Source organism: Xenopus laevis, chromosome 3S (assembly GCF_017654675.1).
Source record: "Xenopus laevis strain J_2021 chromosome 3S, Xenopus_laevis_v10.1, whole genome shotgun sequence".
Classification (NCBI taxonomy): Eukaryota; Metazoa; Chordata; class Amphibia; order Anura; family Pipidae; genus Xenopus; species Xenopus laevis.
In genome coordinates, this window is record NC_054376.1 from 30,931,607 (window position 1) to 30,947,142 (window position 15,536).

Here is a 15,536-nt window from a genome sequence, read left to right on the forward strand (position 1 = left end):
CCTTTTAGTAGTTACTAATCCTTAATTTCCTTCTAGAATCTGTGTTTGCCTATGGCGTGCTGAAATGATTTCCTCCTGTACAATGCATTAAATCTGCTAGAGGATTTAGGCATATGATTCCACTGGTATGCTATTTTATTAGACATCTGCAGTGTCATGCACCGTATGACAAGTTATCATGTAAACCTCAGAAAAGGGAGCACATTTGATTCCCTGTCATTCTGGAGTGAAGTAAATAGCCCAGGTGGGGGCAGTGAAAGAGATTAGTGTTAGGACTGTACATAAAGGTTTGTTTTGCAAAGCAGCTTCTGTTCCACTGATGAATTGACTGTGAGTTCAGTACCCAAGGGCAGGCCACGAGTAACAAAGGCTGAGGCAAATCGAATTACCCTGTGAGAGGCTGCCCAAGTGCCCATGTCTAAAAGTTGCAGCAAATATTGTGATACTGATGAGGTACTGAATGTGCTGTTTACTATTAAGTTCTGTTGTCCACCCTCCAGTGTTATTATATTGCCATCCTTCTCATTAACAATTCTTTTTCACTTATTGGAACACCGACACTTTTTTACGTCCCTCATTAAGCATAAACAAACACATCAACACATATTTAAGAAAAAAATAAATTCTGATTAAGAAGCTTATATTTTTCTTTTTATACTTGCCTTAGCAATGGCCCAGCAACAGCCAGGTCTCACCATTATCTCAATTCTTCTGCCATAGACACCTTCAGGTCAGATTCAGACCTCAAAACGTCTATGGAGAGAGTGTAGGCAGCAGTAGCCACGATCCCGGGAAGGTTGGTTTCACCATGGAGACTTACAGAACACAATCTGCAGTGATATTAGCAGAATGTTTTCTTTACACAATACACATGGCGGCAATCTATGGGAAAGCTTACGGTTTAGCTTTAACTGTACATAGTAAATCAGCTGTCAGTAACCTTCTGTCCCTCTTTGTTTTTCTAGGGAAGCTGCCCTGCAAGTCAGTATGAACGATGGTCTCAACTTCATCTCCAGCTCTGTCATCATAACCAGCACTCACTGCGTGAGTCTAAAGAGTACCTTTGAGTAGACTATTATATTAGTGACTATTATATTATTATATCACTTATTATCATTTATTTAAGGTTAACAACTCCCAGGAGTTTAATATTTTCCACATCCCCGACTGCCAGGAAATTTTCCTGACACTCAGGAAAGTGTTAATAATTTCACTGAATGGTCATACCAGAGAGATGAGATATGTGAGTTGATATACATGCATTGAACTAGCTTGTTGCATTACTGTGTGACAGCTCTGCTGCAAGTTGTACAGTACAGCCCCTGGGGAGTTGTTGGTTCAGCTGTAGCACTCGAGGAAAGCTTGGGATTCACACTTTTCTCATGTTATTTATCTATTCCTCAGGCACCAATCCTTAGTGTTATAGTTCTACTGGTTCAGAGCCAGCAGTGCAGAAGCCGAGACGTGTCTTTTCATTGAGGTTTCTGGATCTCACTAAGGCTGACCATATGGACTTATGTCTGTGTGACCCAATCACTTGGCCTGCATGTGATGCAGATGGAATTTTGAGACTGTGCTGTTTCAGTTGTACAGTCTAATATCAGCAAATTGATTTTCTAGACTAAAGTGATCTAGAGTGGATCCCTGTGTAATCATTTGGATAGGGCTTTGGCAATGACAACCCTCCCTTTCCACCACCCCACCAATGAGGCTACCCAAAAAAGCCTTGCTCCCCCATATCTGTATTGAAATGCAATGGGGTTGGCAGCCTCGATATCTGGTCAGTTGACTTTCTGTCCACTCTTCTCTAGCAGCCATTACCAAGTAGGAGCATGCATACTTGAAGTAAGGAACATGTTGACTTTCAGTGCAATGATACAGAAAAATAACACATATCTATTTCCTTTTGTACCCTTTAGGCAGATGGGACAATCCTGGCAATAGCTCTGCTTATCCTCTTTCTCCTGCTTCTTCTTGCCCTGATGTGGTGGTTTTGGCCCTTGTGCTGCACTGTAGTAAGTACTATTACTGACTTGAGCTTCGGCCTTTCATACCTAGAACCCTTAAATTGACTTTTGCTAACGGCAGCATGATCTTTCATTCAGTGCACACGAGCACCGCGTATCAGTTGGAATGAGAAACATCTGTAATAGCCTTATGCTTTTTGTGCCTTTCATGCATAATCTACTTCTAAACGTCCTTTGTCTTGGTGCAGATTCTGGTCCCATCCTCAGACCTTTCTTCCAGATGAAAGTATTTGTCTTTTATGAATAAAGTCCATGCATATTGAGGGCTCAGAGGTGCGCCCATTTGATGTGCAGTTTCTAAATATATATATAAATGTGTGTACAAAACACATTGCGAATGGATCAGAGGGCCCTTCAAATATGCAGCAGGTGTCTCTATTGACAAGGTAGACCAGTGGCAGGTTACATCAAACCTTTAGCATTTCAAAATATTTGTCAAGCAGTTAAATGATTATGCAGAATTCACAGGTATCAGATGCCATCCAATATGAATATGCACATAGTATAACCACGCAGAAAAGCCCAATTATTAATATAGCATCAATACAGCTGCATGGATATAATCGGCAGCTGTAGAAAACACAGACAAAGGGTCACACGTTTTGGCTGCCCTATTTGTTTTACTCCCAGGTATTAACAAAAGGGAGGTTTGCACCCAATCGCTAAATACATAGCCTAAATCATGCAGCAGAATTCCCAAAAGCGGTGGGTATGGATGTTGTGTGCATTCAACTCTAAAGCAGAATTCCATCTGTTCTGTTTAGAAAGGTATAATAAATGTTGCACAAGAACAGCAATGTATGATATATATGTAACTCTGTACAACTACATTGCCTAGCATCCCCCTGTAAAACTACAACTCTTATCCCCCCCCAGGAGGTATATGTCATCAACAAGTGAACTGATGAAGATGGTTTATCCCTGAAAAAAATACCTTTGCTTTCTCCAAAATCCATGTATGCTAATATTTATATAATAACTTAGACCAACAGTATTTTATGTACACAGAGTTTTTGTTTTTTATGCAAAACTATGCTCCCAAAATGAATAGGAAAGGTCTTTTAACTTGTGGGTGCCAAAAGTTAGGCACCCCCAAGTGATCGCATGTACTTATCAAATTAAGTGGCACATTAAAAAATCTTACCAAACTGCAATATATATTTACGTTATTATTTCCCCTTTACATATTTTCTCTTGACCCATAATTTTATGATATTCTCTGATGCCTGAGAGATCACCTGACCAGAAATACTGCAGCTCTAACTGTAACAGGAAGAAGTGTGGAATCAAAAGACACAACTCTGTCTGTTAATTGGCTCATGTGACCTAATGTATGGTTTGTTTGTTTGTTTATTTGTTTCTGTGCACCATGAATCCTACGGGTTTTACAAATGAGCTGTTTTATTCAATATATTTTTACAGAGACCTACATTGTTCAGGGGTATCGTTTTCTTTTAAATTGTTAAATGTTATATGGACTGCATGAATTGAAACACTCTATTTTATTTATTGTTTTTAGGTTATAATGGCCCCTCCTCCACCCCTAGAGGAAGATAGCGAGGTAGGAATATTCTTCTATTTGTTGACTTTATAACGGATCATTTATAATGCCCCCGGGCAGAAGTTCAAGAGTACTTAGGGGTACAATTGCACGTCCCTTAGTGTTGATGCAGACAACACTTCTGCCAAGGGTTAAAATGCAACAAATTCTAACAACCCACAGTTATTTTGTTTAAAGCTTTATATATGTGTTCCAGTGGATATCTGCACGCATAATGCTATTTCCATATGGCAAACTGACTGCATGTAATTGAATTGAAGTGAGAGTTTTTTGGATGCATAAAGAAATCCAGATGATTGTTTGCTGCCCTTGGAGGGGTTCTGTTGGAATGGCATAGAGGGGCAGCGGGTGAAGCCATATCCTGAGGTGACTGAATATTCAGCATCTGGAGTGCATTCCTTGTACGGTATGAACAGGCGAGGTGCTATGAGGACATTATTACAGAATTAGAGGATCTGTAACTGTACCTCGATGTTTCAATAGTCAAGAGATTTTTCCTGAGGCAGTCTCCAGATTCTCCCCTTGTGGTTACAAGCCTGTTTTTTGGCAAGTACTCTCTGTGCCACCAGTAATGCTTTACTTCAGCAGAGTATTGTATATGCCTGAAGCAGGCTTAATGTAATGACAGGGGAGGGAGGCTTTATAGCAACAATAAGGGAGACAATGGGAATAGTAGTCATCCATATAAGCCTGAACTGATGGGCCATCAGCAAAGTGCTCTCAGGTTAACTGCAAGTTATATAAGGTTACTCCGGCTTTTCTGCAGGCTTTGTGCCAGAGACAGTTTCTTTAGAATTAATCATCTAGGCATAGCATGAAGCTGTAGTGTATGTGACCTTAAATGTCCTTTAAAAAAAATGTCTCTGACTCAAGGCTGCATGTAGGGATGGATGGTCTGAGAGGGGGGGGGGGAATGTAGAGTAACTTTGAAGAGCACTAAATGTATTAATTAGATTCAGTCTTTTTTATATTTTCATGAGATGCAGCTTTCATGTTTTCAGGATAGTTTCCCTAAAGGCCTAATGTGTTTTGCACAGCAGAAGAACTTAACTCAAGGCTGGGGCAGTATCCTTAATGATATTTGTGGCACGTAAAGTTTGGAAGAGTTCATTCCTGCACTGCTTATCCTTTAGCCTTGTTCCATTATAAGATCATGAAACTCGTTGGTGGCGTTGTATATCTTTATATTTTATAATCAGGGGGCATACATTTCCGTAGCAATGTCAAAACAGTAGCACATATTACAGCGTTTTCTAAAAATAGCAATTCTCTATGGCGTTAAATTTTTCACTACTGCATAAATTCTTTTTGTCAATTAGAGGACATCGCGTGTTTGGAAAATAAGAATATATTGCACAATAAAACTGTGTGTTTTTTTCATAGTCGACAAGATGGGAAACATTTTTTAGAGTTTTCGTGCCAAGCAAGGCCACTCTTGTATTTGTATTATACACCAATCCCACAAGTTTATGAACTTATTAGGCCTATGAGAGGCCCAGGCATAGACAGCACTTTGGTAATGGGTGTTTTGGGGGGGGGTCCTGAAACTAATTTACATGGGGGTGTTGAACTGCTTGCCTTGATGCCGTAATGGAGTTTATATGAGTTGGTTTTCGGTGTTCTTGAAGTTATTTTAGTCTCCTGCTGAGTATGTAGAAAAAAGCCCAGATGTTTTCCTTTTAGAGGTGCTCCAAAACAACTACAGCTGCCCTGTATTCAACCCATGAGTCTGCCTCCTGGTAGCTGACACTGACTTGCAGTTGGTGTGCCAGTCTCTTAAAGGGATACTGTCATGGGGAAAAAATCTTTTTTCAAAATGAATCAGTTAATAGTGCTGCTCCAGCAGAATTCTGCACTGAAATCCATTTCTCAAAAGAGCAAACAGATTTTTTTATATTCAATTTTGAAATCTGACATGGGGCTAGACATTTTGTCAATTTCCCAGCTGCCCCATGTCATGTGACATGACATGAAAGCGATGGAATGCACAGCCATCCTATACATGACATGGCATCCATTGGGGACGACTGCCAGCACCTGTGACTGATCTCATAGTCTGTGTGTCGCTCCCATTCATTACAGTGAATTTTTCATTATGGAGGTCAAACATTTTCTTTATTGGAGTTGGAAATATTCCCTGAAAGGAGTTGATCGCATCTGGGATCTTTATATTTCTCCCACATTGCTGTTCAATGCACTTTTAGGTTTTACATTCATGAATGTGTTATTTCCTACATATTGTTCTGCTCAGCTGTTTCGCTTCATCTCTGTATTCCTGATTTACTTCAGTGCCCTGATAAATCCACTGGTTAATAGTTATACTGGTTCCCCAGGCAGGACACAATATTCTTTTCCTGTTGTTTGGTTTTTTGACTTATCTATCAATCAAGGAAACAAATATTGTATATTTTCCTTCTCTATTTTCCACAATGGGTATTATATAATTATGTAGGAGAGCTCAGGAAGATTTTTCCTATTATTGTTCTAACTCTTGATTGGCTACTCAGGGTTACTAATGAACTAATGACTTTGGCATTGTTTATTTATAACCCACATTGTTAGAGTAGTGAAATGCCTTTGTATTTTGTTTTTTTTGTTGTCAAAACCTCCATCTTCTAGATTCCATAATAGTTATACCACTTATATGGCTGGGGGCAGATTTACTTAGCACAGGGTGCTGAATAAGCAGAAACCTATTTTTGATCCCTCCTACACATATTTTCCAGCTTGGTTACAATTTTTCATGATGATCCCATTAGCTGTGCATGCACAGACAAGCAGGAGTAGCTCAGACTGTATACAATGGAACTACCTATAATTTCCCTACAGAAGAGTCATAAAAGGATTAAATAATATTTCCACATATTTCCTATGCTAGTACTCTAGCACTTGGATATATTTCACTTTTATAGACAAAAATATGTGCAGCTGCTGTTTGTAGCTACAGTAAGTAAGGGTTCAGGATGCTGACCCACCACTCCTCAACCGCATTTTTAGTTAATCTATGAATGTGGCAAATCCATCATTTCAGAAACAATGAAAATTAATGTTGGACCAAATACAAATTCTAATCTGTGGAAAACTGCATCATTTAGGTTAGGGCTTTGAAGCCATACAATTTGGTTTTGGTTCAGCAAAGATTGAAAGATTTGGTCTGGGTCTCGCCTAGCTCTTTGAATGGGTATAGATATAGAAAAATATTTATGTGGGATTTGTGGGAAGGCTACAAAAGCCTGAACCTAAAAATTTAGGGATGCCTGCTGGCCATGTGCAAGCAGGGGTTTGGGCAGGAGATTTTGTTTGATTCTACTGTCCATCCAGTTCCCAGTGGAGCATGTTGCAATGCAATCAGGTCAGGAACGGGATGGGTTGCTGGTGTAAGCAGAAGGGTAGTTGGGAAGGTGGGAACTGTGAGCATAAGTCCCTGCCTAGGGGTGCACCACATTGATATCCACCTGTTGATTACAAGAATATCTATGACTACAAATAAAATTAGAATTTCCCCCTAACTGAGCTTCAAACTGGGCTTTCAGGAGTACCTAGGAGAGGAAATGGCCATACTTACTCTAATTTTCTATTTCACCAACGGCGAATAAATCCTTTGAGTCAAAAAATTATAGGCGCGCTTCAGAATATTTGCACGCATAAAAATTGACGAACGTCAAAATAATTTAGATGCCCATTGACTTCAATGCATTTCACAAGATATGGGACAAATTCGACCATCACTAGTAACAACAGCTCGCTGCCCCCCTCCCACCAGAAGAATATTCGGAAGACCCTAAGCATATAGGGATGGGAGGGGGGTTTCAATACTATAGAGGAAATAGACTCTGTGGTCTGGGCCCCCCGTGGGGTCTGCTTTCTCTATAGTTAGTTAGTAGACCTAGATCAAATTAGAGTAGATCTAGACAGTGGAGTAACTAGATGTTACTGGGCCCCACAGCAAATTAATTTTCGGGCCCCCAACATATCCAGAGATTGTCGTGTTTTATCAATAAATGTTGAAATCATTCATTATTTGGGCCTCGTGTGGCTCCCTATGCCTTCTGCGGCCCCTGCAGCTGCAGGGTCTGCTTCCTCTATAGCTATGCCCTTGGATCTAGAGTAAACTGTTCTTACATTACCCGCAGTGTAGTAGCATGCATATCATCCGTTATAGGTGACAGCCAGAATCATTCTGGACTCTGGAGGTTCAGGTATTTTTTTGCTGATTTTTACTGGTATTAAATGAGTAGAGTTTAACTGGCAGGTTCATCAATGGGAGGCCCAGCCCCGTAACTACAGTTCTGTTAGGAATTCTTTAATTGTCTACTGTCAGTTTCCTAGATGAGGGATTAAGACAATTTCTTGGCCCTTCTGCTGAATTTCGCACTAAAAGGAAATTCTTAATTATGTTCTAAAATTACTTGCAAAGCCTCTGTTTGGAACACATTTTCTTAGACTGCCTATCTACCTTTCTAATGTGCTAATACTGTCAAGATCCACTTTTAGGATGCCAAACACTAGAGACTATTGGATTGTTAGATTCCTTAAAACAAGAAAAAGAGAACAGACAATTTCTATATAGAAAATATTGACAAGACAGGGGTTTTATGTAGATCTTATACATTATTGACATAAGTCCCTGTCCCAAAGGAGGTTGATAGCCACCTTTAGCAACCCATCTCTGTTCATATTGCATTGTCCCCAGAAAGTACCTTATACCTAACACAACCCATTAATAATTGATACATTTCAAACAGCATTTCAAACTCAGGAATGACAACCCTGTTTTGAAAGCGCTTAACATTTAAGGGATACAATGCTGTGTGACCTGTACACACCCAAATCCCACATTGAAACAAATAATTTAGGCATCTCTACACATAACTTTTATCATCAATTCTAACCCTATACAGGATATGCTTACAGCAAATATCTGCTATAATTAAATATTCCCTCTTCTATCATTATTATTATTTATGTAGAGTCATCATCATTTATGCAGCACTTTGCAGTGTACAGACCAAATGGTTAACATATACAACCGTTTTACAAAAGTGACTTACAGTTAAAATTGGATATTATCAGGAGTCGGTGGGGAGGGGGCTGCACACAAGAGCTTACATTTTAAGAGGGAGAGGAAGTGACACATATGGTGAGGGTGGGGCTAGAATTCCTGTTGGTTAGTAGAGTGATGGTGAGTACATAATAGGAGATGAATACCGGTAGTTAATGTGTATGTGAACAAAGAGTAGCGGGCTCAGTGGGTGGTAAAGTTGCTGAAGGCTTAAGTTATAGACTAAAATGAAAAGGTGAGTTTTAAGTAACCATTTGAAAGCCTGGAGGTTCCAATCATTGATGGATTGAAGTGGGGTCAGTTTAGATATGGGAACATACCAAGCAGTTAGTTATATTGCATTAAAGTGAGATACTACAATGGTATGGATGAGAATTTTGGTAGTCTCTTGTATGAGAAAGGGTTGAATACTTGTGATGTTTCTAAGGTGAAAGTGGCATAATTTAGTGAGCCTTTGAATGTGAAGAATGGGTGCAGTCTAATGTGAGTCCTAGATAGCGGACTTGAAGTATTGGGGTTATATTTTTATTTTTCACACTAGCAGTGATGTCAGGCAGGGAAACAGAGTTGGAAGGTGGGAAGATGACCAGTTCATTTTTGTCCATATTGATGTTTAGTCAACAAGAGACATAAATGTAGAAGAAGAGGTCGATTTGAATCTTATATAGATGATGCTGAAACCCAAATGAGTCAATTAGCTGATCAAGACCAGTGGTATAGATTGAAAATATTATAGGGGTGTTAGAACAGAGCCTTGAGGTACCCCAACTGAAAGAGGCCAAGGAGAGGAGGTGGAGGCTGTATGGGAGACACTGAAGGTCTGATTAGAAAGATAGGAGGAAATCCAAGATTGCACAGTTTCTAGAATCCCTAATGAGGGGCCCTTAAAGGGCATGTGAAGTCTAAAATAGAATAAGGCTAGAAATGCTGTATTTTGTATACTAAATATAAACATGAACTTACTGCACCACAAGTCTAATCAAACAAATAATTTATGCTTTCAAAGTTGGCTACAGGGGGTCAATATCTTGTAACTTTGTTAAACATCTTTGATGTTTGACTAAGACTGTGCACATGCTCAGTGTGGTCTGGGCTGCTTAGGGATCATCATAAACAAAGCTGCTTGAGTTCTGCATGGCTGGGAAGTAAGGCGGGGGCTCCCCCTGCTGTCCATAAGTATGATTGTTTCCCTGCTCAGCAGTTAGGGACCATCTGACAATTCCTATCCACAGCAGTAAATGAAGGGAGAATTTCACTTCATACAGTCAGGTTTCTTATAATTAAAGTATATTGGAAATAGGTTTCTTTTTCATTAAAAAAAGTAAAAATTGGGTTTTATTTTTTTGCCTTTACATGCCCTTTAAATTATATTATCATGATCACTGTAGGAATTTCTCAAGGCACGTGTCTGAAATAATGGGATGCAGTAATGTTTTATATTTCAGAAAGACCTGTAAATATTTATTGCTGAAATGATTTGCTTCCCCCTGCCCCAATACCTTCCTTGTAAAAAAACAAATGTTTAGTGCGGAACCCTTTGTGATCCACATCTCATGGCATTGCAACAATAAATAAGATCATTATAATACATTATGGACAAAACAAATCCAGAAGTCTTTAATGTGTAAACTGTTGGTAATTGGCACCACCCTGGTATTTCACCAACCATTAGGGATAGGCTGCTGTCCATGGTACTGAGTAAAGAAAATAATAAACACAGTGATCACCTACTTCAATTACAGCTATGGGACCTGTTATCCAGAATGCTTGGGACCTAGGGTTTTCTGGATAAGAGATATTTCTGTAATTCGGATCTTAATACCATCAGTCTACAATAAAATCATGTAAACATTTAATAACCCCAATAGGCTGGGCTTACTTCCAATAAGGATAAATTATATCTTAGTTCGGATCAAGTACAAGGTACTGTTTTATTATCACAGAGTATAGGAAATCCTTTTTTTATAAATGTGGATTATTTTGATAAAATTAAGTACAGATGGTCTTCTGTTATTCAGAGCTTTCAGGATAATGGGTTTCTAGATAATGGATCCCATAACTACAGTCTATAGGAATCTTTGTAACAATGTTTGTGTTTAGCAGTTTGGGGTTCATCTATTGGGGTTCCTTCATTTCCATTTTTCTACTCTGAGTAGTTGTTGTTTAGCACTGCCAGTCACTGTAGGACTTTCAACACAAATAAGAAGTAAATAAAGGACATTAAAATCCAGAGAAGTCTTTCCAGATGCCAATACCAAGTACTAAGTAGGAAAAATTGTTAAATAAAATTGTTAAATATTATATTAACAGCAATGTTTATAGCAAAGTAGACTCCATAACTGTTTGGGTCCCATGGCTGTAGCTGGGTCTGTCTATTAAACAATGACAATATACAGAATATTTGAACAAGAACAAAGCCCTAAAATGGCTTTGAACCAGGATTTTATTTTAGTTACATAAACATAGATTTTTGCCTTTTGGACATTCCCCTTTCCAGCTTTCATGGAAATCTGACAATGAATCTGGGAAAACCTTTTCAGAATGAGTCCCTACAGTACAGATAGGAAAATCCTAAATATTATAGGTTGCGTTACATTTTCAGAATGGAAAGTAAAAGTTTTCCACTTCCCACCAGAGAGGGAAAAGAAAGAGAAGCGTTGCTGATTAGGAACAGATGAAAGAAATGGTTTATGGAAGAGGCAAGGGTGTGGGTTGCAACCTCATTAAGACTCCACTGCGATGTTTAATAACAAAATCACTGCAGAGGAAATGTGTGTGTCTGTGTGTGTCTATTACTGGTTCTTATGCAATTACTTAATTTATATCCAGGATTCTGGGTGAGATATTTATCATGTCATTTTATACATGATAAAGACCTTTGATGTCATGTGTATCACATTATGGGTTAAGACCACTGATCCCTTAACCATAGATAAGGACTAAAAATGTATGCCAAAGCTGTTTAATGTACTTCTTTATTTATTCCTTTTATATACTGAAATATCCTACAACAACAGACAAAACTTGATTTGCAAAGTTGACTTGCAGATTTAATTTGGTCCCAAGAGAGAAAGGGTAAAGGGAATATAAGCCTTTTCTAAATGTCTCCTATTTATGTGTCCCAAACTGATGAACAAGGATTATGTTTGCAAATAAATCACTGTGATCAGACATTAGGAGGGCAGATATAAAGGGCCATATTTTAGCCTGGTCAGCCCATATTTTGGCCTGGTGGGCCCAACGGAGGACCCTTATATGGGCTTTGTTTATCATTTACTAAATAAAAACTGGGTTAAATCATGTTGTGCTTTCACTTAACCTATTATTTGGATCACCATGTGTTAAGGCTACTAAAAAGACATTTAAAGGTAATATATACTATATATATATATATATATATATATATATATATATATATATATATATATATATATATACTGTATATATATATATATATATATATATATATATATATATATATATATATATATATATATATATATATATATATATATATATATATATATATATATAAACAAGGGAAAGTTGTGCTCACTACTATTTTTTAAAACCATTAGGCGGGGGTGCAATAAGGGTGTGACCACAAAATACATATAGATATATACATATACTATATGTATTTTGTGGTCACACCCTCATTGCAACCCCGCCTAATGGTTTTAAAAAATAGTGGTGAGCACAACTTTCCCTTGTTTGTTATAGTTATACAGGAGCAGTGACCAGCTCCATGTTGTAGCTCCCACCCCTCCCAGCTATAGTCAGGTGATCCCACTGGTGTCTAATAAAAGGGCAGCCAAGTTTGGGAGTTTTAACTTTGAAAGCAGCTAGTAAGTTGCAGGTAAAACTTAGTCCCTTTGTAAAATGTATAATTAAGCAATTGAATTCTTAGTGAATCAGATGAAAATTAAGCGTAGGACTGGCCAGATATGGGATGACTTTGACGTAGTTGGCCAGCTTAAATATATTGCAATATATGGACAAACAATCCCTGTGTTGTTTAAAGTGTAAGGCATTTTTCAGTAGCAGTATGCACAAAATGTCGCTGTCTTAAATATATTGATAATGGGTTGAGTGCAGAGGACCTCTTGTAGTTGACTATATATATATATATATATATATATATATATACATATATATATTGTTTTTCTTCAAACCCACCTTCTTGAATATGTACCAAGTCTGGGCAAGAGACATGTGATTTACATTGTTCTGAGCTGTAGCCATATATGATAGAAGATAGATAGATAGATAGATAGATAGATAGATAGATAGATAGATAGATAGATGATCATTAGAAATGATGTGCTGTATGGTCAGGTAGGAAGCTTCAATATTTCTGACTTGTGGGGAAGATTCCTCAGTTCTGGCATTTCCTGTTGTGAAAAGTTCTGTCTGTGTCTGAGGAGAAGGGAAGGAGCAAATAGGAAAACAGGGAGGGGGAGAGACAGAGAGAATAGAGGCTTGAGAGTGCAAGAGATATGATGGGAAGGGAGAGGCAGAAGGCACTGTGATGTTTTTTTCTCGTGAGTATATGCTCATACAAAATAATATTCACTTACTCAAGAAAGAAGGAACACAATGTGAAAAGAGCAGAAAGCTTCACTTTTAAGCAGTTTTCATTATGTAGCTTATGCCTGGTATTACAGAGAGTCACTACCAAATGGAGTGCAAAATGGGAATCTGTCAGTATGCAGCTTCAGCAGACGCAAGACCCCTACAGTCTGAGGCCCATTGTTTAACCACTAGCTTTGATAAATGTGACCATTCCACTACAACTGCCAGTGAAACCTCTCACTATACCTTCTCCATCTCCAACATACTTTTGGTTGGGGCTGAAGCTTGCCTGATAACAGAACCCCAGTTGCTAGTCTCCTGCTTGCCTGAACACTCAGCATAACCTATTCCCCCAGACAACATATGGTGAACAGTAGAGTTCATTTACAGATCTGGTTGAAGTCTGGTGACAGCCATTGTGCATCCCTGTCCAACATTTTTGGTGATTTTCTCGTAACATTTTCAGGCCCTGATTTGTGGAAAGGACTGAGCCTTGTGCAGCATAAATTAAGGGCCGACATGCTTAATTTACTTAATTCCAGAGCACTAAGCACCAAGGGGAGTCCAGCACTGAACATTTTGAAGCAGAGTAGTTACTTTGGCCTCCGCTTTAAGGTTTGCCTACATAAATATATGTACACCAAGAAAGGAAAAAAAAACAAAGCATACGCTCTGGTCTCCAACTGTTAAAATCTATATGTTATTCTATAGATAGATATACTATAGATAGATTTGCTAGACTCCACACACATCCTAAGAAATATAGATATACAGTATTTATTATTGCAAACAAAACAAATCATAGAAATTCCAAAGGATAAATAAGTTTTCAGACCTCTGCGTAAAACTCTGCACTTTGGAATTCTTTCGTATTTAAACATTTTGAGTAAACACAAGATGGAGGATGATGTGCACCGAAACTCTGATAAATTCATATACGAAAATGGTGAATTTTGTATTTTGGGGGAGGCTACTTAAAGACATTTTCTACACAAACTCAATCATAGTATCCCGAAGCCATGTATAAAATCTGAGAAAACAAGCAGGATAAATGAAAGGGACAATTCTATGTATAAAAAGCTCCCCAAAAAACTTTGTAGGATAAACACAGTGTCAGACTTACCTTTCATGTCATATGGCAGGATAAATAAATAAATAAATAAACTACTGGTTGTACGTATAATGTCTATCCTCTATGCTGTGGGAACATATTGCTGTTGGTTTGCGGAGTATTTGCTTCTCCAAACCTTCATTTAAATCCACCTGGCTGAGGTTGGATCGGGGACACATACCTGCAGGATATTTGCATGGACTTCTCCATCCCCTTCCTCCTACACACCGCTAAAGGAAGACCTTGATGCACATGATTCTAGCTAAAGGAAACCATATACCAAAGGCCTTTATTTCATTACTATTTGAATGAAATGTATATGTGGAGTTTTGGGAAAGCCATTTATCCTAATGGCACGCTGCTGTTCTTCTGGGATTGATTATGTGGGTTTAGAAACATATGGTTTTTGGTTATTTCAGTGTCCGGCACCTACAGTATGTTCTCTTTCTGCTTTTATATATGTTTGTTATGCACTGCTCTTTGATTTTCTTTCCCTGGGATGGGGAATTATATGGTGCGTATGTTGCCCATGTGTTTAGTTGTTCACTTGCTGCTCTGGTGGAAATAATTACGCGGGCAGAACTTTTACAACTTGTTAACATTTTTGTTTAGTTTTACATTTACTCTTACTGAGTTCTACCTTATCATTAAGCCCACCACTATAACTGATTTACTGCTATGCCTGTGATATACTGAGAGATACTGAGATATGAGCGCTTCTCTGTTCCAAATACATTACAATTTTTGGAAATACACACTTCTAAACATTTCATTAAATCCATTATATCCATTAAACATTGTACATTAGATGTTTTACAAACTTCTTGGTTTTTAAATGTGTTATGACAGCCGGCTGCATTCCCATTGGCTACATGATGATTTCGCATGTAGCAGTTGCTTTGGAACCTCTAGCTGCATTGCTATTGGCTAGGTGATTATCAGGTAGCATGAATCAGTTTCTTTGGAACTAAGGGGTAGTATATTCCAGTCTGTGATTGGCTGAATCAAAGGTATTACTATGTTACTGCACAGCTCGCCCTAGAATTATCAAATGTCAAACATAGTTTTGTGTCAACAAGCAGTTGGTTATCTCAGCTTTTGCCACTGGCATTTCAGATGCTTGAGAGAAGCAGAGCCCACTCTTCCAGTTCTGTCATGAATCTTTCTCAAACCAGTCTCCATTCAGAGTACAGGTAAAGG

The 15,536-nt window shown here is 38.3% G+C and overlaps 1 protein-coding gene across 1 annotated transcript in view; it reads left to right on the plus strand.

Annotated features, from left to right (window-relative positions):
• Positions 1 to 15,536, plus strand: part of antxr1.S (ANTXR cell adhesion molecule 1 S homeolog) — a 92,892-nt gene that overhangs the window by 42,777 nt on the left and 34,579 nt on the right. Inside the window, exons 12-14 of the mRNA XM_018255168.2 lie at positions 966 to 1,044; positions 1,920 to 2,015; positions 3,547 to 3,588. Of these exons, the coding sequence (XP_018110657.1) occupies positions 966 to 1,044; positions 1,920 to 2,015; positions 3,547 to 3,588 (217 nt within the window). The remainder of the gene's footprint in view (positions 1 to 965; positions 1,045 to 1,919; positions 2,016 to 3,546; positions 3,589 to 15,536) is intronic.